Source organism: Quercus lobata, chromosome 2, assembly GCF_001633185.2.
Source record: "Quercus lobata isolate SW786 chromosome 2, ValleyOak3.0 Primary Assembly, whole genome shotgun sequence".
In the NCBI taxonomy this organism is placed as follows: domain Eukaryota; kingdom Viridiplantae; phylum Streptophyta; class Magnoliopsida; order Fagales; family Fagaceae; genus Quercus; species Quercus lobata.
The window spans coordinates 31,950,613-31,977,674 of record NC_044905.1 but is presented as its reverse complement, the minus strand read 5'-3'; the positions used below and the strand labels follow the sequence as shown (position 1 = coordinate 31,977,674).

At 34.8% G+C, this 27,062-nt stretch overlaps 1 protein-coding gene across 4 annotated transcripts; it reads right to left on the bottom strand.

The window, feature by feature from the left end:
• Nucleotides 1–18,291: 18,291 nt before the first annotated feature.
• Nucleotides 18,292–26,772, bottom strand: LOC115975352 (BTB/POZ domain-containing protein POB1-like). Of its 4 annotated transcripts, XM_031096100.1 has the most exons (7): nucleotides 24,115–24,686; nucleotides 23,977–24,003; nucleotides 21,136–21,288; nucleotides 20,662–20,783; nucleotides 20,519–20,582; nucleotides 19,832–20,111; nucleotides 18,292–19,529 (listed from the first exon to the last, which is right to left on the bottom strand). In XM_031096100.1, exons 3-7 carry the CDS (start codon nucleotides 21,239–21,241, stop codon nucleotides 18,716–18,718), a joined length of 1,386 nt encoding a protein of 461 aa, XP_030951960.1. In that variant the 5' UTR covers nucleotides 21,242–21,288; nucleotides 23,977–24,003; nucleotides 24,115–24,686; the 3' UTR covers nucleotides 18,292–18,715. The 4 variants fall into 4 exon arrangements, with proteins under 4 accessions (XP_030951960.1, XP_030951957.1, XP_030951958.1 ...); XM_031096097.1 differs by lacking the exons at nucleotides 23,977–24,003; nucleotides 24,115–24,686 and adding an exon at nucleotides 26,331–26,772; XM_031096098.1 differs by lacking the exons at nucleotides 23,977–24,003; nucleotides 24,115–24,686 and adding an exon at nucleotides 26,331–26,763 and having other exon boundaries at nucleotides 21,163–21,288.
• Nucleotides 26,773–27,062: the final 290 nt, after the last annotated feature.

Genomic DNA, 27,062 nt, shown 5'->3' with positions numbered 1-27,062 from the left:
GACTATAAGTTCATTTGATGATAATTAGCTTCACATCCAACAGCAATTTTGAGGTTTTCTAGCATTTTTTATTTTACTTTTAGCTGTGACCCATTATTTAAATATTAGGCAAAAATGTAAAATTGACCCTCTAACTTTCATTCTTTTTTATTTCAGTCATCTAACTTTCAATTTTGTTAATTCAGTCCTCTAACTTTCAATTTTTGTCAATGCAGGATTCCGTTAAACCCTAGTTATGGGTTGCTGTTAACTTTCAATTTTTTTTTTTTAAATTCTATAAAAAAAAGAAAGAAAAAAAAAACATTTAAGGGGAATTCATTCCCTGTACCTGAAACCAAAACCGAGGAATCACAACATATTGCAAGTGAATGGCATCACCATGTGATCCTAAAAGCTTTCAATCTCTTTGTTGCTACAGTCTAGTGGGATCTACAATTTGATGAACCCACCTTCCCAATAGCAAAAGTAATAAAGATGCTAAAAAAAAATTCAAAAACGTGTTCCCCTTAAATGTGTTCCCCTTCTGAAAACTGAGTGATTCCTCGGTTTTGATTTCAGGTAAGAGGAACGACAGCGTCGTTCCCTTAAATGTTTTTTTTTAATAATTTTTTTTCTTTTTATTCCAAAAAAAAAAAAAAAAAAAACTGAAAGTTAACAGCAGCCTATAACTGGGGTTTAACGGAATCCTACATTAACAAAAATTGAAAGTTAGAGGATTGAATTGACAAAACTGAAAGTTAGAGGACTGAAATGAAAAAAAGTGAAAGTTAGAAGGTCAATTTTACATTTTTGCCTAAATATTAAGTCAATTTTTTTTTTTTTTTTTTTTTTTTTTTTTTTTTTTTTCGATAAAAAAAGTGTAAGTATTTAAAGCAACTTCCATTTAATTTAGACCAGATGAATTTTGGTTTCATGATGAAAAGTACTCCTATTAGATTTTTTTAAATTTTTTTTTTTATTGGAATCCTATTAGATTTTATAATAAATGATGCACCTATAGATATGGAAGTCGCTAAATTATATAACTAAAGTTTTTTTTTTTTTTTTTTTTTTTTTTTTTTTTTTTTTAAAATTTTAATTTGTGATAAGGGACCACTCATTAGTCGTTATAAGATATGCATATAGCATGAAAAAAAAAAAAAAAAAAAAAAAAAAAAAAAAAAAAAAAAAACTTGCAAAATGACTAGCATGAGCCTTTTTTTTCTTTTTTTTTTTTAGAAACAAACACACAAGAGGGAGGAAAACGAGATGCATGAGACACTTAGGAGGGCATGTTAACATTGTAATATAATAGCTAACTTATGAGGGTATGTTAACACTAAAATATAATAGCTATTCATGTGGTTTAGCTATTTTATAGTTTGGTTATATTTTTATTTACAGGAAATATCTATTCTTTATGAATAGTTATTATTTAAAATAAGGAATAATTATTCCTTAGTAGGTGTAGTAATTTATAAAATTAATATATTTTTAAATATACAAAATTCCTATATACACATAACAATTATAAAAAATATAAAATATAAAAAAATAAACTCTATTTGAAATTTAAAAATATTATTTTTTTAGAAAATATAATTGTATAAATAATATCTTTACTAAATGGATATTAAGTTTTATTCTAATGTTAGAATTGACAACCAAACTTATGAATATGTTTAATTATTCTATTACAACATCTTTTATTCCTAGTTATTCTTAAAGAAAAAACTTTTACCATTTCAGCGTAATCTCTATTCAGTGTACCAAATGTGCTCTTACAATTTTACATCCAAACTCATTATAATGCAACAATATTATTATAATTATTATCTAATATTATATTGGTAAATAAATCTAGGTTTTGTTGTTTCTGTTGGGACAAAAATGTATTGACCCCTTGCAATTAATTAATTAATTACCCAAGTTAATTAAGTAAATCAAATTTCATGCAATTGAGTGGAAGCACAAACAAATTACCAATTATACTAAATGCAGTGGAAAATAAATTTGATAAGAGTGATTTGTTTACGAATGGGGAAAACCACCGAGGCAATCACCACTCCCAAGAATCCACTATTATTAATCACAAGCGGTTAGAAGTATAAAGAATCTTACCAAACCCTTTGGCCTATCCCGAAATGCCAATATACAGTTGAACTCTTACCCCAATACCCAATTGGACTTGTATTGTAGTGGCAATCTTCCAGTTCAATGCACGAATCCCAGTACGTGACTAACACTAGCAACTTAAAGAAGATGTTGGCTGCAAAGTTCTTCAGTTCATCAACGATGAAGATCAGGAAGCTCATTGGTTACAAAACCCTATGGTGTAAAGACGCAGTAGCTTCTTCAGAGAGAATAATGAATTAAGTCGCATTTTTCATGTGTTCTCCATGTATAATGGCCTTTAAAATAAGCCTTATATATGTCTAGGGTTGTGAGAAAAGAAACCCTATACAAATATTTTAGCATAGGTCGAAAATCAGATCTGGAATTTCTGATTTCGTAAGCCTTGACAGAAACAGCTTGTGTCGAGCTTTAACTTTAAATCTCGATAGAAGTCTTTCTGTCGAGATTGTTGCGAGCTTTAATGAACAACTCTTTTTCACTTGATTCTTGGTCAGATCTTCATGGCTTTAACACTTGGCTTGAACAACATGTTTCTTAAAGTCTTAAACCCATTCTAGATCTACCCAATTACAAGTAAAGTGCATTTTGTCAAAAGATTAGCCAATTACATAAAATATGTTCCTAATAATCTCCCCATTTGGCAATACGTGACAAAACCACAGCAAAACAATTAATCATGAGAGAAGTCTTAAATCACTAAACTTATAACCACTCGTTGTATTACAAAGTAAATCTATCCCTACTACAAATTCTTGAAAAACTTTGCAAGAAAAGAGTTCACGACATGATAGACTTTCACAACCTGTCTTTTTGAAAAACTTAAACAAAACTCATCAAGGCATCATGTGTGAAACAGAAATAAGGATTGCATACATAAAGAAACATGTGTATAAAGATAGAAAAGAAACAACACATGTAGAGATAGATAAATGAAACATACATCATCATCATATATATAAGAATAAAGTACAATGTATGTAATAAAATGGTCACAAGACCAGTATACAAGAGGCTAATGTAAATAAAGAAGAAAAGAAAATACATAAAGTCCTCACTACATCCCTCAATACTATATACACTACCTCTATCAAAAATATCCTATACTAATTCTCCCCCTAAGCATAAAACTACTCTCAAACCCAAAACTCCTCCTCCTTTTTGTCACGAATGACAAAGGGCAAGTCACTGAGAGGTCATCATTTCATCATCATCGGAAAAGTCAGCGTCATCCTTATCATTATTAACCTCATCATCAGGTGAGGCCTTTGGAGAAGGAGAGGGAGAAGGTCCATAGTTGCGGATGCGAGCCTGACGACGTGCAATGCGTCCTATCCTAGTGTTCATCTAACACATCTCATTAGTGAGATAGTCAATATGACCACCAAAATCAGCATGCATCTGTTGTAGCTACTCCATAATGGCATCAAAAGTGACACCAGTTGAAGAGGAGGAAGGAGAGGAGGTAGAAGGAGTCGAGGAAGAGGGTGGAATAGCAAAAGCTGTAGGATCAGTCGTCTCCACTCATGGCCATTTCGGTTGAAGTTGGGCCTCGCTCCGCCGGAGAGAACCAACGCATATGGCACCCATGATGGTGAAAAGATGAGAGAGAGGAATAGGAATGGAGAAGGGCTAAAGGATCCGCATGATAGCTGAAGGAAAGATGAGCTTATCATGGGTAGCAGTGTCTTGATACACATCTATGATAGATGTGATGAAGTGAGAGGGAAAGTCGATGGTAAGATCCTCCATCAAAGAAAGAAGGAAATGAGTACGAGGCTCAGTGATGGAGTTATAGTGAGACAATGGTGTGAGAGTGAATGTCATCACCATGTTAAAGAATCTCGGGCCTTTTGCAAAATCCGAGCATGGGGTGTTGAGCTTACCACCCCAAACAGAAGGAGTCCCACAAAAATGGGAGATGAGTTCGTTTCTAGACACAGTTCGAAGACGATCACAGCCAAGGTAGTTAGGATTTGCTACCCTAGGGACTCGTAGTACCTTGAATATGAGATCCGAAGTAACTACAATATGTGTACCTCTGAATGTAGTAACAAACTGAGGCATAGCAGTATCGATACCATGTATGTTGGAGTAAAACTCCTAAATAAACACGACGGGACAACGCACGGGTTTCTCACATAGAGATTCCTATCCCCGAGTCCAAATGACATCGGGTAGTGTAGTGTCAGAGAAATCCGACAAAATGACTTGGAGTTCTGGATGAACGCCACAGACCTGGAAGTTCTTAGAGAAGTCTGTCTTGGCCTTCTCATCACGGAACCGAAAAAGAGAGGGTATGGGAGGAATAGAAGAAGAAGATGACCCGGAACCTTGAAGAGGGTTCCGAGCCAAAATGGATTTGCGTTGTTTGGGTGCCATGACGCAGTCTATCCGAGAAAGAGAGAGAACACAACACATGCTTAGAATAGGAAAGAAAAGAGAGAACGTATGCATGAAGAATGCATGAACATGTGTTGTGTGAAAATTAAAAGCATCATAGGAAAAATCCAGTCCAATCCTATCAACACTCACATTAATAATCAAGCACACACTCCTAAAATGCATGAAACATAGTTATAATGCAGGGAATATGCAATGCATGAGCATGTGATAGCAATTTCATAAATCCCAACCCAAAAATTTCACAAAAATCTCAAAAACCCCAAAAATTTCCCAAAAACTCAAAACCTAGGTCTAAAATGCATGAATGCATGTAGAAAGAGGGATTGAGAAGTCTTACCCAGTGATTTGAGCTTGGATTAGGCCGAGAAAGGAGTGGGTTGATGGATTTTGGTGAGAAAGAGAGGTTTGGATCGAGAGAGAGAAAGATTTAATCGAGGAAGAGATGTAAGAATGAAAAATGAAATCGCGCCTCAACCTTAAATAGAAAACGTAGCTCAATGGATCAAGGTTTCTATTGAGAATCTGTTGAGCTTTAAAACTCGACGGAAATGAATCGTCGAGGTGCTATCGAGGATCTGTCGAAGGCAAAAAAAGTGTCTGATGGATTGAGAATTTGTCAAGAATTTATTGAGCAGACAAAGAACACAGAAATTTGTCTTGATGGATCAAAGAAGCTGTTGAGAATGTGTCGAGCAGGAACCCAGAAATCTCGATGGATCGAGAAGCTGTCGAGATGCTATGGAGAAGGCAGAGAGTACAGGAAAAATCCTCTATGGATCGAGAATCTGTCAAGGATCTATCGAGACCTTCTCGATAGAAAGGAATTTGTCGAGGCTGTGTCGAGAAATTGTCGAGCTTGAAGAAAGAAGGTTTTTCAAGAAGGGAAAAACACAAGGAGATGAATGCAACAAACAAGCTACTCAAACAAACATCTAAGCCACATATTAAGCTCTCAAAACTCAACTCAACGTAGATGCAAAGCATTCATAGATCCAAAAACTCACACACGCACTAAACAAGTTTAACCAATTTTATATTTCAAAAAAAAGTTAAGATAGTTTAGTGAGAATATATCAACACATGTATTCTTTGTGATGACCAAATCACATTGTACCTGCACATGTATCAAAAAGAGTGATATGAGTATGAGGTATAAGAAATAACTTAATCTTATTCATCACAAACACGAGCCACAAAGCTCACTTGTTTAGTTATGCATAGAAATGCCCATCTAAGCTACAAGAGATACAAAGTTTATAAACTTTGTTTCAATGGCCATCCAAGGTACACAAGTAACAAAACTAAAAACAAACAAACAAAAACATGTAAACATACAAAGCATAAGACTAGATGCAAATGCATGAGAAAGAAGGAGAGATGAGAGATCACTCCATGGAGATTACAGTAATGTTTTGGCGTAAGAATTCAAAACGTTTTCTATCAAAAGGCTTAGTGAACAAGTCAGCCTTCTGATCATCAGTGTGGATGAACTCAAGAGTGAGTGTGCCATCTTCGACAAGTTCCCGAATGAAGTGGTGTTGTATCTTTATATGTTTTGTTCGAGAATGTTGAACATGATTTTTAGAGATGTTAATGGCACTGGTATTGTCGCAATAAATGGTAAGATGTTCTTGACGAATACCATAATCAAGAAGGAGTTTTTGCATCCACAGAAGTAGGGTGCAACAGTTACCGGCAACGATGTATTCAGCCTCAGTAGTGGATAAGGAGATGAAATTCTGCTTCTTACTCATCCAAGAGACAAGATTAGTACCCACATAAAGGCAACCTCCCAATGTACTTTTTCTATCATCAGCATTCCCAGCCCAGTTCGTATTAGAATACCCAACTAAGACATTGTTTGTGTCCTTCCTATTCCACATTCCTAAATCGGCAGTGGCTTTAACATATTTTATGATTATTTTTAAAGCAATCATATGAGAATCTTTGGGGTTTGCTTGATATCTAGAACACACTTCTACACTGTAACTAATGTTAGGTCTACTAGCAGTAAGGTAAAGGAGACTACCTATCATGCTCCTATATAAGGAAGAATCAACACTTTTGCCTAACAAGTCAACAATGAGTTTAACATTAGGGCTAATGGGGGTTTTGATAGGACTAGCAAATTCCAAACCAAAATTTTTCACAAGATTTTTGACATATTTAGATTGAGATATGAATATACTTGACTCTTGTTGACGAATTTGCAATCCAAGGAAGTGATTCTACTCTCCAATCATACTTATCTTGAACTTGGCCTGCATAAGCTTTAAGAAGTTATGAGCGAGTTCATCCTTTGTAGATCAGAAGATGATATCATCAACGTAGACTTAAGCTACTATCAATATGCCATTCTCCTTTTTGATAAAAAGGGTTTGATCAGCTTGTCCTTTTGTGAAGCCATGTGAGACCAGGTATTCTGTAAGCCGGTCATACCAGGCTCTAGGTGCTTGCTTTAGTCCATATAGAGCCTTCTTAAGGTACAACACATGATTCGGAAAGTGTGGATCAATGAATCCTTTAGGCTAAGCAACATAGACATCTTCTTTAAGAAACTCGTTCAAGAATACAATCTTCACATCCATTTGGTAAAACTTGAACTTCAAGTGACAAGCCAGGCCTAGGAGAACTCTAATGGATTCCATGCGAGCTACAAGAGCAAATGATTCATCAAAATCCACTCCCTCCACTTGAGAGAATCCTTGGGCCACCTAACAAGCCTTGTTGCGGATCACATTTCCCTTCTCATTAATTTTATTGCGAAATATCCACTTTGTGCTAATGATGTACTCTCCTCCTGGTTTAGGTACCAGGGTCCAGACATCATTCAGTTGAAATTAGAGCAGTTCATCATGTATGGACTCAACCCAGCTTTCATCTTAGAGGGCATCCTCAACCTTAATGGGTTCAACCTGCGACAAATAGCAAGAGTAAGACACAAAGTTAGTAACACATTTATCAATTGTACGCTTTCTTAGTGTAAGTTCGTTCATATTTCCCACAATAACTTTAGAAGGGTGATTCAGCTTGGTCCTTGAGAAAGGTCCTTTTTCTTCATAAGATTCAGGCTCAAGTGATGTAGGAATATTTGTTGAGACTTCTACAACACTTGGAGTACTTGGAGAAACGGGCTCTTGATCAACTTCTTCTTGAACAACCTTAAACTCTGAAGGAAGTATTTCCTTAGGTATTTCCTCACTACTTTTCTCAGAACCAGAATCTGAAGCTTCATCAATAACAACATTGACAATTTCCATCACCTTCTAGGTTCTTTTGTTGTACACCCGATAAGCTTTGCTTGTGGAGGAGTATCCCAGAAATATTCCTTCATTGCTTCGGGAGTCAAACTTTCCCACATTTTCTCTATCTTTAAGAATGAAACAAGTACTTCCAAAGATTCTAAAATACTTTACATTTGGCTTTCTTCCCTTCCACAATCCATAGGGAGTTTTCTTTGTACCGGGTCTGAAATATACTTTGTTAACCGTATAACATGCGGTGTTGACTGCTTCTCCCCATAAATTTCTGGCCACATCTTTATTGTGTAACATAGCTCTAGCCATCTCTTGAATGATTTTGTTCTTTCTTTTTACTACACCATTTTGCTAAGGAGTAATAGGAGTAGAGAATTCTTGAGACATACCAGATCTAGTGCAAAAAAGATTCCATGTATAAGTTCTCGAATTCTTTACCATGATCACTACGAATTCAATCAATCTTCATGTTCTTCTCATTTTGCAGTCTTGTACACAAAGTTTCAATGTGCTCAAGAGCATCTGACTTGGATTTGAGAAGAATGACCTAGGTGTATCTGGTGAAATCATCTACTGCAACCATGATGCATCTTTTTCCTCCAAGAGATTCGGTTCTAGTTGGACCCATGAGATCCAGATGTAGTAGCTTCAAAGGTCTGGATGTAGTTGATGTTTGAGTGCCTGGATGTTTTGCTTTCATCTCTTTCCCAAACTGACACGGTCCACACTCAACATTGCTAACCCTGCTGAGCTTTTGTATTCCCAACACTGATTCATGCTTAGATATAATTGATAGATGTTTGTAGATAGCATGTCCTATCCTTTGGTGCCATAAGTCTTTATTTGGCAAACGAATAATATTGCACACAATGTCAGCATCAAGTATCAATCCATAGCAATTATCCATAGTCTAGACTCTGCTTATGAGTTTCTTTCTAGACTCATTCTAAATGAGACATTTCCCTTTTGAGAATAGCACCATGAAGTCTTGATCACAGATCTGACTTATGCTTAACAAGTTCACTCTCAGACCTTCTACATACAATACATTTGTAATGTCTGGTAGTCTAGGCAAGGAGATAGTTCCTTTTCCTTTTATTTGTGATTTGCTGCCATCTCCAAAAGTAACATTACCATCCTTCTTAGACTCAAAAATCTTAAAGAGAGATCGGTCTCCAGTCATATACCTTGAGCATCTATTGTCAAGATACCATAAACAAGTATCCATTACTTTGAATGCCAATCTCAACATAAAGCATACTTCATGCTTATTTGAGAGATCACTTGGAATGGTTTTCTCCTTCAATTTCCATCTTCTTGTAAGACCTTTGATTTTCACCTTTCTTAGATGAACACCTCTACACGTGCAATTTGAGACAGTCTAGTCTTTTTTGGGTTACATTAAGATCCTTTTCAATATTTAATAAAAGAGCTTTCAAATAACTTTTAGACTTGCATTTTCTGAAACACTTAAGTAGACAAAGGTTAGAAAAGCAAGATGTATTTGAAACATAAGATCTTTTCTTATTGATTAATGCCATGACCACAGGGGGTCAATGGATCTCACAAGCAAAAATTAAAACCTAATCAGAGTGTGCCCGCTTTGATACCATTTGTTGGGACAAAAATATATTGAACCCTTGCAATTAATTAATTAATTACCCAAGTTAATTAATTAGATCAAATTTCATGCAATAGCGTGGCACACAAACAAATCACCAATTATACTAAATGCAGCGAAAAATTAATTTGACAAGGGTGATTTGTTTACGAATTGAGAAAACCACCGAGGCAAAACCCCACCGGGTGATTTTCAGGTCACCACTCGCAAAAATCCATTATTATCAATCACAAGCAGTTACAAGTATAAGGACTCTTATCAAACCCTTTGGCCTATCTCGAAATACCAATCTACAGTTGAACCCTTACCCCAATACCCAATTGGACTTGTATTGTAGTGACAATCTTCCAATTCAATACACGAATTCCAGTACATGACTAACCAATGATGCATGGATCCAAGTACGTGACTGACACCAGCAACTTGAAGAAGATGTTGGCTGCAAAATTTTTCGGTTCATCAATAATGAAGATTAGGAAGCTCATTGGTTACAAAAACCTAGGGTATAAAGACGCAGTAACTTCTTCAGAAAAAATAATGAACTAGGTCATTTTTTGCATGTGTTCTCCATGTATAACGGCCTTTAAAATAAGACTCCTAACCTATAAGTTGCCAATAAGAGGTAGAAGGTCTTGATTAGAATGTACTTGTCTTTCCTGAAACACTCAACAAACACATCACCGCATGTGTGGAAAGAAAGACATATAAACAATAATATGAAACAGAATATAAAAAACAAAAGTAAATTCTAACTCTCCCCCTAAGTTAGATACATCAAAAAGTTTTTATATTCTCCTCCTTTGAAAAACAATTTTATCTCCCCCTAAACAAAACAAACAGGTCATATATGTCTCCCCCTTTTTGTCACGTATTGACAAAGACTACCTAATTAGAAGGTAGACAGAAAACATACACAACAGAGTAAGAGAAAATAGAGACAACTCCCTATATGAAGAGCAACAACTCCCCCAAGAACCACAAAGGTTAAAAAAAAAATTTCTCCCCCTATAAAAATAGGAAAAACAAAACAAGTTTTGGAAAAAATAGTTTTGGGGAAAAATAAAGGGGTTGGGGATAAAGAAAAAGACACAAACCAAGTTTAAAAAAAAACTAAGTTGAGGATACACATGAAGAAAAATATTTTCTCTTTCAATAAAATGCAAACATGGCACTATGTGACCCATAAACAGTTGCATGAGTAGAGAAAATATTTGCACATTGATTATCCATCATATCTCTTAAGAAAAATATTTTCTATAGTTCACACATAAAAATAGCATATACTAAAAAGTACATAATTCAAAAATTAATCAATCAATTTTTAAATCAAGTTGAGTACCCAAATCAATGCAATACATGTGAATCCTAAACATAAATGATGCATGAAAACAAATTTGGTCAAAAACCGAAAATCTGAAAAAAAAAAAATCAAAAATTTTTTTTTTTTTAAAAACAGAGCAATTTAATGCAGAAACTCCTCAAAGCATAGTGTTTAATGAATGAAATGCATGAGTATGAGATTAAAAGTTTTTCAAAAATACTAGAATTCAACCCAGATCTTCCAAAAAAAATTTTCAATCAATTTGACCTCAAGTCTCAAATTTTAAACACATTTTGCATTAAAATCAAGGAACTTTAATCTTGGATGGCCACAATAAGATTATATACAATATAATGTATCAAGTTTAACAAAGAGTAACTTGTGTAGTGTGTGTAACTAGCAAAAACTTGAGATACATGTGAGGTGATATGTGAATAGAAATCAAACACAAAGTCTATAAAATTCATCAAATAGGATTTGAAAGAGACTATCACCTAAAGAGTTACATCATATAACTCCCACATCTCCTAGAAAACAAGTTTGCAATCATGTAAGTTTCTTGATTTGCCTCATATTGTACACACAAATTTTATTTGTTTGATTTAACATTAAGTCCAATAATGTACACACCAATTTTAACATTTAAACCGAGGCTACATCTTATATTCTTTTTGTGCATGTGCTACACTTTCTCGAGTACAAAATCTTATGATATGCACTAAGGTGTTCATAATTGGCTAGTAAACAGTAGTGAGATGGTTTTTTATGCCTTTCTCTAAAGGTTCAAGTCCAACAGTCAAAGACATGTGACTTCAAGATCAAGACGAAGTGATCAAAACTATAAACATCTTTCCCACACAACATGCACTACAAAGTTTCAACTAGTAAAGTGCAATAAGTAAGCTCATTAAAGCTAAACAAGGTACATAAACTTGTTATGTAAAAATAAAATGGCCAATCCTTGATTATAAATCCAAGATGTGAAACACAAAACACAAAAATCTTTTTGGTTTAAAAAAATTTTTATGACCAAAAACAAAAGGCACACATTATGCTAAATGAACAATGCAAATGCAATGCATGACAGTGTTTAACTAAGTTATAGAGGGTACACAAATAAAAAATATCAATTTCTTAATTAACTTATGAATATATGTACAAACTAGTACATACTCATACAAAATCAAAAATAGCTTAGCACTTATTTAACACATACTATTCAAGTTTCTCCACAATGTCAAGCATGTTCTAAATCAAGAGAGAGATATCATAACTCATGTAATCCTCAAGAAAAATAAAACTAGACACAAAATAAAATATTTTTGTTTTGTTGAAAAATTTTAAATGTTTTTGTATTTTTTTTTTAATAAAAAAAAAAAACTAAAAAACAAAACAACAAAAACAAAACATGTCCACAAAGAATTGAAAGAATTAAATCAGGGACAAGTCAGCAACACTCACCTTAGAGAATCTTTTCTCACCTATATAGCACGAGTCTTCGGCTTTGTAGGTGAAAATCCATGAGAAGCAGAGTGTATTTGAGGGATTACACCAATCTTCTGAGAAAGACTGAAATCCTGCAAATTCCTTTTACAAGCCAACAAGCTCAAATTTTTCAAAAGAATATGAAACAATTTATATGGATTTATGGCAGGAGAAATATCATCACATATCCTAGATTGAAACATAGAATGCTTAAATTTCAGTTTATGACAATTAGGACGAATGTGACCACATACACCACAAAAGTGGCAAATAGGAATAAATTTAGGAACATCAGTATTCCTAACAGCAAATTTAGTCTCAGATTTTGGTTTTTGCCTTAACAAAGAACAATTTGGTCTAATATGACCAACAACACCACAAAGATGACAGGTAGGCACAAAAACAGATTTATTATGCTTTCTAACAGTAGGTTTAGACTTAGGTTTAGAAACTTCAGTGTCTACATCAGAACTTTTACCTTTGTCTAACCTAGCAAAATAAGCCTTTTCTTTATTATTCCTCTTAAAAGGAGGGATATAAACTTTTTCAATTTTAGGCTTAAGAGAAACAGAAACACTTCTGTTATCAATAGCAGGCTTGGTATTAGTCAAATTTTCAATTTTAGTTTTAGATTCATCTAACTCTTGTTCCAAGCTTTTCATCTTCTCATCTTGAGAGGAAATTTGATTTCTCAAAAATTCATTCTTTTTATTAGATTCATCTAATCTAACAATCAATTCCTCTTTTTCAAGATTAGCCATTTTAACTCTTCCTTGAATTTCTTAGCAATTTTCATAGATTTCAATAATTCCTTACGAAGAGTTTCACAAGCATCAATAAAATCAATAGAAGCATGAGCAAAAACATGATCAGAAAGACACTTCAAATTATCCATGACAACAGGGGTCAAGGATCAGTCCTTAGATCAAAAGATCTAAAACAAAAGAGCAACCCGCTCTAATACCACTTGTTAGTTTTTAGACCCCTTAAAACACAATTGGATTAACCTAGTTAATTAGCCAAGTTGTTACTTAGTCCAAATTCCAAGTCTAGGTTATCACAATCAAACAATAATATCATGCATAGAAGCAGAAAAATAAATAACACAACGATATGATAACCCAGGAAAACCAAACTGATAAAAAACCTGGGGAAGATTTAACCTAGCTATCCTCAAGGTAAAAAGCAAATCCACTAGAAAGAATCGAAGTTCATACAATAAGACTTACAAGCCCCCACGCTCGACTTCTTATTGCTACCCATCAGTAGAACTTACTGACACGACCACGTGTAAGCTCCGAATCCACACACTCCTTCTTTCTTTGGCCTTTGCAAAACACAAATACCCATGTTTGTGACTTTGAGATCTCACTCAAAGGTTTAGCAACACAAACTCTCCTGTTTGTGACTCCAAGACCACCCTTAAAGGTTTAGATCATCAACACCTTTGATGACAAGAGAAGGCAGCAACTTCTACAATACCAGATTTTAAGATTCTTCAAGGAATAGCACCGGTAGAAGACATAAGAGAGATTTTTAGGAACAAAACCCTAAATACAAAAGAGGCACACTCTTTTCTCTCTGAAAAGCCACACAAAAACGTGCTTAGGGTTTCCTTTATATACTGGGAGAAGTAGATTAGAAACCCCAATCCTTAATGGGCTTGAATTGCTGTTTGGGTTTAATTAAAATTCTGCAGATACGACTTTCGATCGATCGAGCCTGTCTTTCGATCGATCGAACCAGACAGATTATGAAATCTTCTTCCTGCAGCTTGTATGTTCTTGAATCTTGACTTGAATCACATTGAGCATTATCTAATAAAATCTAGACTCTAAGATCTATATCTAGACAAGTTTGTGTTCACAATTTGCCAATTGTTCTAAACATTTAGAACCTAACAAGATCTAAAATTTTTGATTTTGTAAGTCTTGACAGAAACAACTTGTGTCGAGCTTCTGTTGAGCTTTGACTTTAAATCTCGATAGAAGTCTTTCTGTCAAGATTGTTGTCAAGCTTTAATGAACATCTTTTCTTCACTTGTTTCTTGGTTAGATCTTCATGGCTTTAACACTTGAGTTGAACAACATGTTTCTTGAAATCTTAAACCCATCCTAGATTTACTTAATTACAAGTAAAGTGAATTTTGTCAAAGAATTAGCTAATTACATAAAATATGTTCCTAACAGTTTCTATCTAAATAGATTAATAGAGAAAATGTTTTATATTATTAATGCTCAACTATAATGTATGGGGCTAAGAGCTTTGTACTTAACTTGGTAACATTACTTGTCTTCTTTATGAAGATAACCAATATGTTCGAATCCCTCGTGCCCTTTTTATTTTTTATTTTTTATAAACTTCCCACATATTGTAATAATTGATTATTTTTTAAGTGCTAAAATATTACTTTCGTCTCTAAAATTTGCATTAATATCATTTTTTGTCCCTAAAATTTAAAGAGTTTGTTTTTCATCTTTAGACTATTACATATTTCACTTTCTATCTTTAAACTTTAAAATAGATTTTTTTTTTTTTTTCACCCCTAAGCTATTGAAGAATTTTTTTTTTTTTTTTTTAGGTCCCTATTTTTGTCCTTAAATTATTGAAAATAGATTTTTACAAAGTTTTGGGGAAAAAAAAAACTTATTTCAAATTTTAAAAGGGATGAAAACAATATTGTAACAAAAAAAAAAAAAAAAATCCCTTTTATGTCTTTTTGTTTTGAAGTTAATATTTATATGCGAAAAATTAATGGATGTCACAAGAGTATTGGTTTATAATTTTTTATATTTTTCATGAAATTGGTATTAAAACTTTTCTAAAATTGTTAAGTAACAAACACCCTAAAAGTATCTATCAATCGGATCCTATTTATATTAATGACATCTATATGATAATTTTGATGGAGATGAAACTGTAGGTTTTTAACATAACAGAACCAAATTATAGAAGGGAAATTTTATAACTTTTCAAATAAAATTTTCAATAAATAATATTATACACTTACCCCACGGTCGCAATTTTAAGACTAATGGTTGTGGTAATTACTGTTGGTATTTGTAGATTACAAAAAGGATTTGCTTCAAAGAATCAAAGTTAAATCTTAAATACCCAGCTTATGTTTTGCTTAGTTTTATCTCATGCAGATGCTGAATTGACCATAACGAAGTTACAACTATGTAGGGTTTGTTAATACTTAATATGCTAAACAAAATGTCTAGTTATTCCTTGTCCTCATAGTTCCGGTAAAGCTAGAGTAGTATTTACAGATGCTATTCTAAGTGTTTCTTGATATGACTATACTTTCCCACAATCTTTGTTTTAATACTAACTAAAATATCATCCTTGGAATTAATTAGTTACCGGTTGTTTAGAGATCCCCGTGTTGCTTACATTACACAAATACAATTAACTTTTAGCATAGCGCATCGTTTCAATTCCTCATGTCTGAGCCTGGTAACATAAAAGAATGTCAAAACATAAACAAGTTTATAACGATTCCGGTTGGTTCTTTCTCATTGTTTAAGAATTAAAGGAGACAAGAATTTAGCTTTGTGCTGTTCAATCAATGATAATTATAATTAATATCTGAAAATGATTAAACAAGTTACTATGCTTTAATAAATGAGAGATTCACATAAAAAGTGTTGGCTTTTTTTTTTTTTTTTTATAAGAAAAAGTGTTGGCTATTACCATCATTTAGCAATATCTAAGATTGTTATTGAATAAGAAACTTGTACTTTGTAGGGAAGAAGTATCGCGAACATAGTCTTTTCTTTCTTTTTCTTTCCTTAGATGTCAAATCAGAATCAAGATTTTAATAATTGGATGAATTATTCCCACTGTCTGCTTAGTAATTAGATTGGCTATTTGAGAAGTGAATGTTTCTCCCTAGATGATTTAATAGATTATTTAGAAGGTAAAAAAGAGATGCTTTGGAAAATGATTCTTGAATACGCATGGATCATGTTCCACAAAAAGAGGGCACAAGATTGGGTGTGACCTAAAATTACTATGTCAAAATGAGGAATAATTATTGGGTACTTTCGGAATACTATAAATGTGTACTTCCTCCTCTCACATAACTGTGGGTCCCACTAATTAAATTTATGGTGGGACCCACAAATCATGTGAGAGGGGAGAGTACGTATTTATAGTATTCCTGGAGTATTCAATAATTTTCCCAAAATGAAAATTGATTTGTAGACTGTAGAGTGGAATATGGGAACGACTGTTTTTTTTTTTTTTTTTTTTTTGGTTATATTGCTGTAAAATTTGGCTTAATTTATGATTCTTTCCTTTTAGATTTATCCTACATGTAACAAACCAAATGGAAAAAGAGGCTTATTGTAGAATTTAGATTCCCACAAGCACCATTTTATTTGTGTGGATAATTTGATAATTGGGTCGAGGGATTTTGAACAATGGATGTCTCTGTTAGAAATACCAAGCAGTGTCAAGTGTCAACTAGTTGAGATACAACGCTCTTGGCCATGTGCACCCAAAATCGACATATTTGATTCTTAAATGTCTCTATAAAGCCAATTTATATAAGTGATAATGAAAGAAAAGGCTAATGTATTTGGTTTCGAGAGTCTTGTAGAGATTTATTTTGTGTTATTTTACAAGTGTAAACATTTGTAACTCTCTTTAATATATAGAGAATACATCTCTTTGTTATCCGTGAACGTAGGGTAAGAAGTTCTTTCACAATTCATTCTAGATTTTGCTATAAATCTTGTATGAGTACACAAGAGAAGTATGGGTCTAGTTATTTGGTTCGAGTTTAACAACCAGGTTCGGCTCAAAAATCTGTTGGCCTAAAATACATTCTTATTCTTATGATCCTTACTTGAAGTTTGACCGGTCAACTTAGAATGACCTATAATTTTTTTTACACATTCCCCCCCCCCCCACCCCACCACCCCAAAAAAAAAAAAAAAAAAAAAAAAAAAAAATCAAAGATAAAATATGCATAACACAAATCCTTAAGTTTATAATCCAAGAAATTAAATATAATAATCTACTAGTCTAATAAGTAATTACAAAAAAGAAGAAAATAAAACACAGAGACACGTGCATTTGGATTAACCTTTTGTTACAAACTTATTTATCTAGTTGTTAAAAGTTGGCAAAATTATAGTTGTAAGTGTACTTGTACCTTAATAAAATGGAGGCTTTTATAATGTTGTACATGAACAAAGAAACTAAAAAGTTAAAAAGGAAAAAACTAGGCCTAACTCATACAATACAAACAGTTTTAAGAATATCACATGTTAAGTAAAGAAAAAAAAAGTAAACTAGGAATACAATCTATAAAGAACTTACAAAAAATCTACTCCATGTTAATAGTAGATTCGACACTGAAAACATTTATATTTGAGAATTGTTTGTCAAGTTAATAAGTAATATCATTAATATTTTCATCTACAATATAGAAAATTTAATACAAACATTGTACAATTATCAAAAGTTAATCCCGGAAGTCAATTCGGTAGATATGAAAACCTCAAGAAATTATAATGAAGAATTGAAATCCTACAGGTGCTTTTGCACCTGACTCATACACTAGGACTATGAGTGTCTTTGCATTTCGGCTTAAAAAGAATAGGTTAAAATTTTACGACCAAGGCGTGATGAAAGGGTTGGGTATTGGGTTGACCCAATCGAGTTTGGGTCATAGACTCAATGGATTAAGATGAGTTGCTATTCCTATTACTCATACCCTATTTTCTCATGCGAGCTGAGGTCGGTTATTGGGTTTGGGTTATTTTGCTAGATCTAGGTTTCGGCTTTGAGATCAAGATTCTCAGAGCAAATGGAATTGAATAAGATCTTCGCCACAACTGCCTGGATATTGTGGGGCAACATGACTTTATATTGAGCAAAAGACATTGAACCAAGGGTGCTATCATCCAACTGATCTTGAGTGCGAGTCACCTCACAAGTCCTTCGCAGTCTTCGGGGGCACCTAATACAAGAAGCCAAGGCTCGGGCAACGCAGCTCAACTCAACGAGACAATATGCAGTTTTGTATCAAAAGACTTCAACAAAGCTATGCAAGAACTGGCTAAAAGATGCAACAATAGTAGAAAGAGTAGGAACTTGGATACCCTCACTCACTTTATCACCAAATATATACTCATTGATGTACAACCATCTCTTTTACAGTTTTGATACAATTCTGCCATTTTGAAAGGTAATGTTTCATGAGAGAAATGCAAATGAAAAAATGTAATTACATATACATTAACAGCACCTTCCTTTTAAAGGGGCGGGAAACATTACATTCAAGATTATACATTTTTCACCCATCATACTACAAATCCCCACTTTTATCCTTCTACCTCCAAAAAGCAACTGTGGCAGCATCAATAATACAACTATTACACAGCCTCTTAAGAAAAAAAAATGTAACAAGGCTCCGAGGGGCATATGTTAAACTAGAGAGAGAGTTGCCAGAGGATTGAAAACATACAAAAGCTCCACAAAACAAGACCCAAAAAGAGCTCATTGCCTGATGGTGAGCTCAGCCCTAAGATGGACAACACCATCAATGAAATAGAGGCTGTCATCGGCCATGAATGCCGTCCAGGGTATACTAAAAAGATTTCTATACCCGACAGCCTTCCCTCCTGTGAAAGTATAATTACCTTTATACTTGCTCACATACTCCTCAGTTGGCTTTGACCTTGCTGCAAACTCATAGTCAACAGCAAAAGTGACTGATCCCTTTTCTTGCATCCCTAAAAATAGCCCAAAGCAATGGAATGAGCTTTGTTGGTCCATGTTGCAGTGCGCGGACAAGAAAAAACCCTGCCCACCTAGGTGAAAAGCCTGCGAGTAAACCCGACCAGTTGGAAACAGAAGTGAACACTCCTCCCGCTTCAGGTCCAGGTACACAACACATTGCTGACGGGGTAGTTCAAATTCAACCACCTTGACTGGGCGATACTTGTATGCTCGCTCAACAAAGCGATGATATCTGGTACTGGCCTCATCTGCAGCGAGGGAGCGCTGCCGATACGGAGGCTCAGCCTTGAAAAAGAGAGCCTCAAGCACAACCTTTGATGTCAGCTCAGGATCAAAGTCATTGCAAGTTAAAACCTTCCTTAATTTTCGACAGGTCATGTATGGAAATCGGATGAGGCGACCAAGGCGTAAGCCAAGGACCTCTCTTCGGTCCTCAAGTTTTGGATAATGGGTCCGAGCCCATTTCAGCACAAAGTCATAAACAGCATCTTCTGAAGGCACCTGGAGATCATCACTTGATAATACTGCCTCAACACCAGCCAGGGGCAGGTTCAGCACCTCATCCTGAAACCTGTAGGATGAAACCCCAAAAAAAAAAATAAAAAACTCATCTGTGATTTTGAACCTCAAAATTCACTACTACCACTGAAATTTAAATATTATGATCTGGTTTAATCTTGCATCATCTGAACATAACATAAATTTGCATCATCTGAACATAACATAAATTTTACAATTTGAACATTTATGTCTACAGAATAATGGGCTCAAACAAAATTTTACAATTTGAACATAACATAAACCAAAGAGAAGAGATCCAAGAATTAAGCATCATTCAGATAGACAAAGGAAATCTGGAGGAGAAAAACTCACTTAGTTATGTCTTTGTAGCGTCCAGCAAGAAACTGTTTTGCCGCATCAGTCAATGGCTGAACTGCATCAGCCATTAACACACTAGAAGGAAGATCTAAATAGAGCAATGCAGACTCACAAGACATTGGCATGCTTCGTAATAACCTGCTACAATATCTCATGCACGATGCAACCTCAAATTTGTCAGCAGCCATCAGCACATCCAACAAAGCGGGCGACGTTGTTGCTGACAAAGTATTACTGTACATAAAATTAAGAAGATCCATGAGGGCTGCTTCCTCTGCTCCAGTGACATAACACAAGGTAAAAGAGTAATTAATTAATATTTGTCTTGTAAAATATACACACACACACACATGCACACAAAAGGATTAGAACTGGGAATGGGTTCTAGTGGTAAACTAAATCAGAAGACAGTGACAAGCAGAACAAAACCTAGAAAATTCAATCACTTTCTTCTTTTCCTTTTTTGTTTTTTGGAATCTTATGCATGGAAATTCAGTCATTTTCATTGGAAACTAAAAATTTCACAACTTTGATATGAGAATAGATCAACATTCTGAACCAGTACCACTAACAAACTAATAGAGGTTGTGTAAAGTCCTAGATTCATGACCCACCAAGTGCGTGGGTAACTTACTATTAAAAAAGCAACCAAAACAAGCTAATGAAGAGATGCGTAATTACCAGATGCATGGATCCTTAAAGTTACTTGTCGCTGCTCTGACTCTCTCATTCCATTTGAAAACAACTGCAGGAGGCATGAAACAAATTAGCGAAAAAAGGTATCCAAGGACCAAAAACAGCATACAGCACAGTAAGACCATAACCTTATAGAAAAAGGGACTCTTCGCTGCTAAAATTGGAGAACTTATGTGTATGGTTTTGACTCTAAGAACTGCTGAGCAGTCCATGCTCCACAATCCGTCATTGCCAGGTGCAGCTTCATCACCTACAAAAGTTTCAAACAGAGTGAAAGCCATACCACTGTCAATTAATATATAATAAAATTCCATATTACTGCAACTAATGCTTTATATACCATCATTCATACATGCAAATATGGGCAAAAATGTAAAGTTGCATGCTAAACATCTGTGCAGCTTACTGGTTGTTTGAAAAAGCACCACTTTATATTCTTCTTACATATGGGGCAAAACATTATTTCTAATTAGAGAAAATACCACCCGAAAAAATCAGTATAACTAATACATAATAATCATAATCAGTTTTCCAAATTGAATAGATAGGAGGACTTCAACATCAGATAGAGATGGATCATAACAGAGAATAATAATATGTACCATGTTTATTCAAATGATTTCCAACACCTGAAGGTGATTCTTCAATCATTGCTACAGCTTCCTCATCTTGATTAACATAACCCTCACCATCCTCTGTATCTGGCATGCTGCAGGTCAATATCTGCTCCTCACAGTGAACAAGGATATCCACAGCTAAGGGAATAATAGCAATGATATTTCAAATCAGTATAATTGATATTCAATAAAAAAGAAAAAAGAAAAAAAAAAGGGATTAAAACCAACATTATGTCTGTGGCAGTATGAAAAGTAGACAGAAAGACAAGCAAGGCATAAGTAGTCTTTGAAGTCAAAATCTTGAGAGAAATATGATTAAATGTTTTTTTTTGGGATACACCTAGTAGATTTTGTTATGATCCTAATGTCCCACATGGATTAAGTGTAAGCTTAACCATGTGTTTATAAACTCTTGGGAAACCTCTCCTTGTAAGTCAATTTTCAAGGGTGAGTTCTACATATGGGTTTGTAAAATTTGGTATCAGAGCTAACCACCAACCCAACTAATCGGGTGTAGCTCATTGAGTATGGGATCAAATGAGTTGCAGTTTTGTGGTCGGATCCGAAAGGGGCGACCTAGAGGCTAGATAAAAATAACTGATAAGTGAGTAGAGCCGCCAAAAGAGAAAGGGATACCATTGGGTCAGTGTCACTAGAATGAGCCGTAGTGGACGTCGGTTACAGAGCGTGGTGGTATGTTATGATCCTAATGTCTCACATGGATTAAGTGTAAGCTTAACTATGTGGTTTATAAGCTCTTTGGCACCTTCCCTTTACAAGCCAGTTTTTAAGGGTGAGTTCTACCCATAGGTTTATAACAATTTTTAATTTATGACCTCACCCTCTTCCACCCGTACTTGTGAGAGGAGGAAGTGCCATTTGAGCCAAGGGTCATTAGTAGAAATATAATTAATTGTGACAAACAGAAAAACAAATATTCTTCTACTACTTTTGCTACTCAACTAGCGGTCAGGTCTTAGTGTGACGGCAAGCAATAGTTTATGGGTTTGATTTCGGGAATCAGCCTCTTCAAAAAATAACTGGGATAAGGCTGCCTACTAAGACCTCTTCCGGACCCACAAAAGTGGGAGTTTTGTGCAGTGGGTATAACCTGTTTTTTTTTTTTTTTTTGGCTACCCTGACTCATAAAGTTAGCAATGAGTCTTTTCTTTTTTATGGAAGTTGCCCACCCAGTAGTTTTTGAACCCACAATCTTTCTCCATCCATTTTTGGGTAGGAATAAGTACCAATTAAAATCAGAACTCATCGGTATTTTTTTAGTTTTATTATTATTATTATTATTATTTTGATAGGTAAGAAAGAAATATTATTAAAAAAGAATGAGAAAAAAGAATACAGAGTGTTCACGATAATGAACAAAGACCAACACAAAAATGAAGAAAAATTGGAATAAAAAAACTTTGCTAAGAGACAAAAGAAATTCGTTAAGAGAAGAACAATCCAAGAGACCCCAAAACCAAGACCAATCTAAGAGAGTCTGCTGGCACAAATCTAACAACTGAGCTAGAGATTTCTCAATATCCTCAAAAGTACGCCAATTACGTTCTGTCCATATAATCCACATCAAACAGCCTGGAACCAAATTCCAAATATCGGAATTATGTTTCCCAAGCCATTACTGCCAGCAAAATAATAAGTCAACAACAAAACCTGGCATACCCAATGAATCCCAAACAACCAAAGCATATGCACCCACAGAGAATGAGCTAATGAGCAAAATACAAGAAGGAGATCCACAGATTCCTCATTAAAACAACACATACAACACTGATTTGCCAAGGGACAACCTCAAAGCATAAGATTATCCAATGTAAGAATTTGGCCGTAAGCTGCTATCCACATAAAAAAAGGCCACCCTTTTAGGAACCTTTACCTTCCAAATGCCCTTCCAAGGGAAAATGGAAGTAGGAGCCTCCTAAATCTTATGGTAGAAGGACCGAGTATCAAACTTCCCACTACCATTAAAGCCCCAACAAAGACTGTTGCTACCAACACCCCTAGGAATCCGAGATTGAATCAAGTGAAGAAAGGAGAAAGAAGCTGCTAACTCCCAGTCATTAAAAGCCCTAAAAAATCGTAAGTTCCACACTCTGTCATTTCCACCCCTAGAAGACACAAAACATCAGAAATACAAGCTTCCTTATTGGTTGAACAGTCAAATAACTCAGGGTAAAGAGTTTTGATAGAATTATCCCCAATTCACTTATCATGCCAAAAAAGAATACGAGAACCATCACCCACCACAAAAGACAAGTGCTTAGAATAGGTCACCCACCCTTCAATAATACTTTGCCATAAACCACACCCATGGGCCCTCCTACAAAATTTAGTACTCTACCCCCCTTTCCCCTTCCCATAATTCATGGCAATAACCCTCCGCCAAAGATGAGTAGCTTCATGACCATACCTCCATAGCCATTTCCCTAATAAAGTTTTTATTTTATTAGTAAGTTGTACATATATCCAATGGGTTTTGAATCCATGACCTTACCCTCCACCCACACCGGTTAGAGTAGGAAGTGTAATTTGAGCCAGAGCTCATTGGCACCAGCACTAAACTTTACAATTAAACACTTAAATGCCTCCAGTTTTTTATTTATTATTTATTTTTTAAGTACTTAAATATCTCCGGTTACAGTAACAGGAAGCATCTAATTGAAATTACTAACACAAAAGAGAAGTATTCCCCTGCTCCACCCACTGCCTATGTTCCAACCAAAAAGTGCATCAACCTATTAATGTGCATCAATGCATATGAAACTAAAGCTACCACTAATCAGAAGTTGGAAACAGCTTAACATGTACCTGAGTGTTATTTTAACCACTCCATTGCTAATAGCAGGAACATCAGAAAAGTAGGAAACATGTATACAACAGATCATTAAACTTTTTTGATAGGAAATAAAAATCCATTAAAAGAAAAAGTGTGAAAGGAGCACAAACCTAGCACATGGAAAGTATACAAAGGAAAAGCCCAAGCAAAAATAAAAAATAAAGTACAATAAAGATTAATGAATTCATGGTGTCCAGGAACTCTAGAAAGTCCACAGTCGAAATGTATGAGAATAGCCCATTCATCTAATGTCTTGAAAAATAAGAACATCAACTTCATCGTGTGCAGCCCTTTCCCCTAACAGCAATGAGCATTTCTTTCTCTCCAAAGGCAAAACATTAACAACTTTTGAAATCCCCCCATGGCTTCTCTCGCCAAGATGTCCCTCCCAAAATCCAACATGGAATAAAGCAGTACCCAAGAAACACCAACCAAGCAAAAAAGTGAAGACCACAATTCCTGAGCCTTGATTTTACACATAAAACACCTATTCATAATAATTACCCCTTTCTTTATTAGGTACTCCATAGTCAAACTCTTTCCTCATAACACAAACCACGAGAAGGGTGCACTTTTCCAAATGCTCTTCCAATGAAGAGATTCCCTCCCCCTCTCAATGTCTTGTAGTAGTTCTTCACTTGGAAACCTTGATTTTTCAAAAAGAACCATTCTAATTTATCCACAACCCCCCCCCCCCCCCCCACAAACGAGGGAATCATTGTAGTATATATGTCAACCACTAATTGAGTCATAGATTCTAATTCTCTCTCATGCACCTCTCAAATGAATGAAGGATTCCAACAAAAGCAACAATTTCTGCACTTTAGAGAAGCCACCACCTTAGCATCTCTATCCCTAGCAATTAGGAAAGGATTAGGATATCTCTCCGTAATAGTAGTCTCACCATTCCACAGATCATGCCTAAACTGAATTTTAGAACCATCACCAACAGCTTATATGTAAAAATGCGAGAAGTTGTCCTATCTTCTAATATTCTTCCACAGACTCGCACTGTTTGGCTTCCAAACCTCGACAGAGCACCAATTCTCCCAAGTGGTGCCATACTTTAAATTTACCACCCTCCTCCACAAAGCATTCTGTTCTTCTCCATAGCACCACAAACCATTAAACTCCAAGAAAAGCATTTTTTTTGCATTGGGAAGAAGGGCGATCATAAGTTAAATGGCCAAGCAATACGGCGAAATCCAAGATCATCACAATTTTGCTTTTCAAATTCAAATCCAATTGAAAAAGATGTTTTCGACACCTCTCATATGTGGATTTGGAAGAGGGAGGTACTTGTTATTGGAGTTCTACTTTTAGGCATGCTATTTAGAATTGGAAAGTGGAGTAGGTTGCCTCTTTCTTTGAATTTGCTGAAAATAATCAAACTGTAATGTTTCAATAGACAACCATGGATTTCAAGGGCCATAAAACCATCAAATCAAAATGAGGAAATTCAGACCACATTAGGCACTGCTCCTGGTTCAACCGCTTCACCATGATGGTCCAGAATTTTCTACAACATGCTCTTGGGTACCCTTGGAAATGTTGCACATTTACAACGGAAATCAGTTGAGCTAATGAGTTATGGCTCAAAAGGCACCTCCTCCTCCTCCTCCTCCTCCTCTTCATAGAGTCTGTTCAGTTGTTGAGAATTTCAAATCCCGAAAGTTATAAATTCTTGAGACAAGAATTAAAATTCCTGAGAGTGAACATTACAGTTGTTTGGATGTACTTAGAGTTGCAATTTATATCATATTATAGGAAAAAATATATTTAAATTTACCACTTAAGCTAACTATAACCCACATAATTCTCAAGAATTTTGTCAAATGAACAATCAAATTTTCATGAATTCTCAGGAATTAACAATTCCCATCCCTAAAATGGAAAACAATATATTTAAATTTACCAGTTGAGCTAATTGCAATAATTCTCAAGAATTTTGTCAAACAAACAATCAAAATTTTCACAAATCTCAGGAATTAACAATTCCCATCCCTAAAAAGTAAAACAATATATTTAAATTTACCAATTGAACTAGTTGGAATAATTCAAAAGATTTTTGTCAAACAAACATTCAATATTTCACAAATTTTCAGGAATTAACAATTCCCGTCCCTAAAAAGGAAAAACAATACCTAATTGGAATAATTATCAACAATTTTCTCAAACAAACAATCAAATTTTCACAAATTCCCATCCCTAAAAAGTAAAACAATATAATTAAATTTTACGAGTGGAGCTAATTGGAATAATTCTCACATCAAAATTTTCACAAAGTCTAAGGCCCCAAATCCCTAAAAAGCAAGAATTCTCTTACCAGAGTCTTTCTTAATGTCCTCCCTCCGTCTCTTCCGATTTCGGGCCCAATCGGCGATGCTGGTGCAACCATCGCCGTTCGATTTGGTCTCGGGCAAATCGGGAATTATTTCAATTCTAAGAACTCGATCGGAGAAATTGCTGTCGTTGAAGGCGAACGCGAAGTCCGAATCGGAAACGGGCCCGGGTCCGAGACTGCCGGTAGCGCAGTCCGAGTCCATGATCGTTCGGGGATCGAAGAGGTCCGCGTTCGAATCCCTCATGCCCAAAACCCTAGAAATTCCTTCGATCAGATTAAAAACCACTCTTTTTTTGTGTTTTATATTTTGCAAGTCAGAAATAGCGGTTACACGGAGAGAAAATCGCAACGGTAGTCTCCAACGTTTCCAATTATGGAGATTTAAAAAAAAAAAAAAAAAATTAATAGGTACTCTTTTTTTTTTTTTTTGAAAAACAATTTAAATGCAAAATTTTGGTCAGTCAACCTTAAAAATCACCGACATTATTCGCGGAGAGTAATATATTTATGGTCTATTTTTCATTTTAGCGTAGCGGTGTAAATTTTCTCGATTACGGTAAAGTAGGGAGGGCACCGTATTTGTGATATGTGAATAGAGAAATAAATTTTTTTTTTTAAATTGATATTTTAATTAAATAGATAATATAATAGACAATTCGATAAAAGTGTTTTTGAAAAGTAGATTGGTAAAATGCATAAAGTCAATTCTAAAAT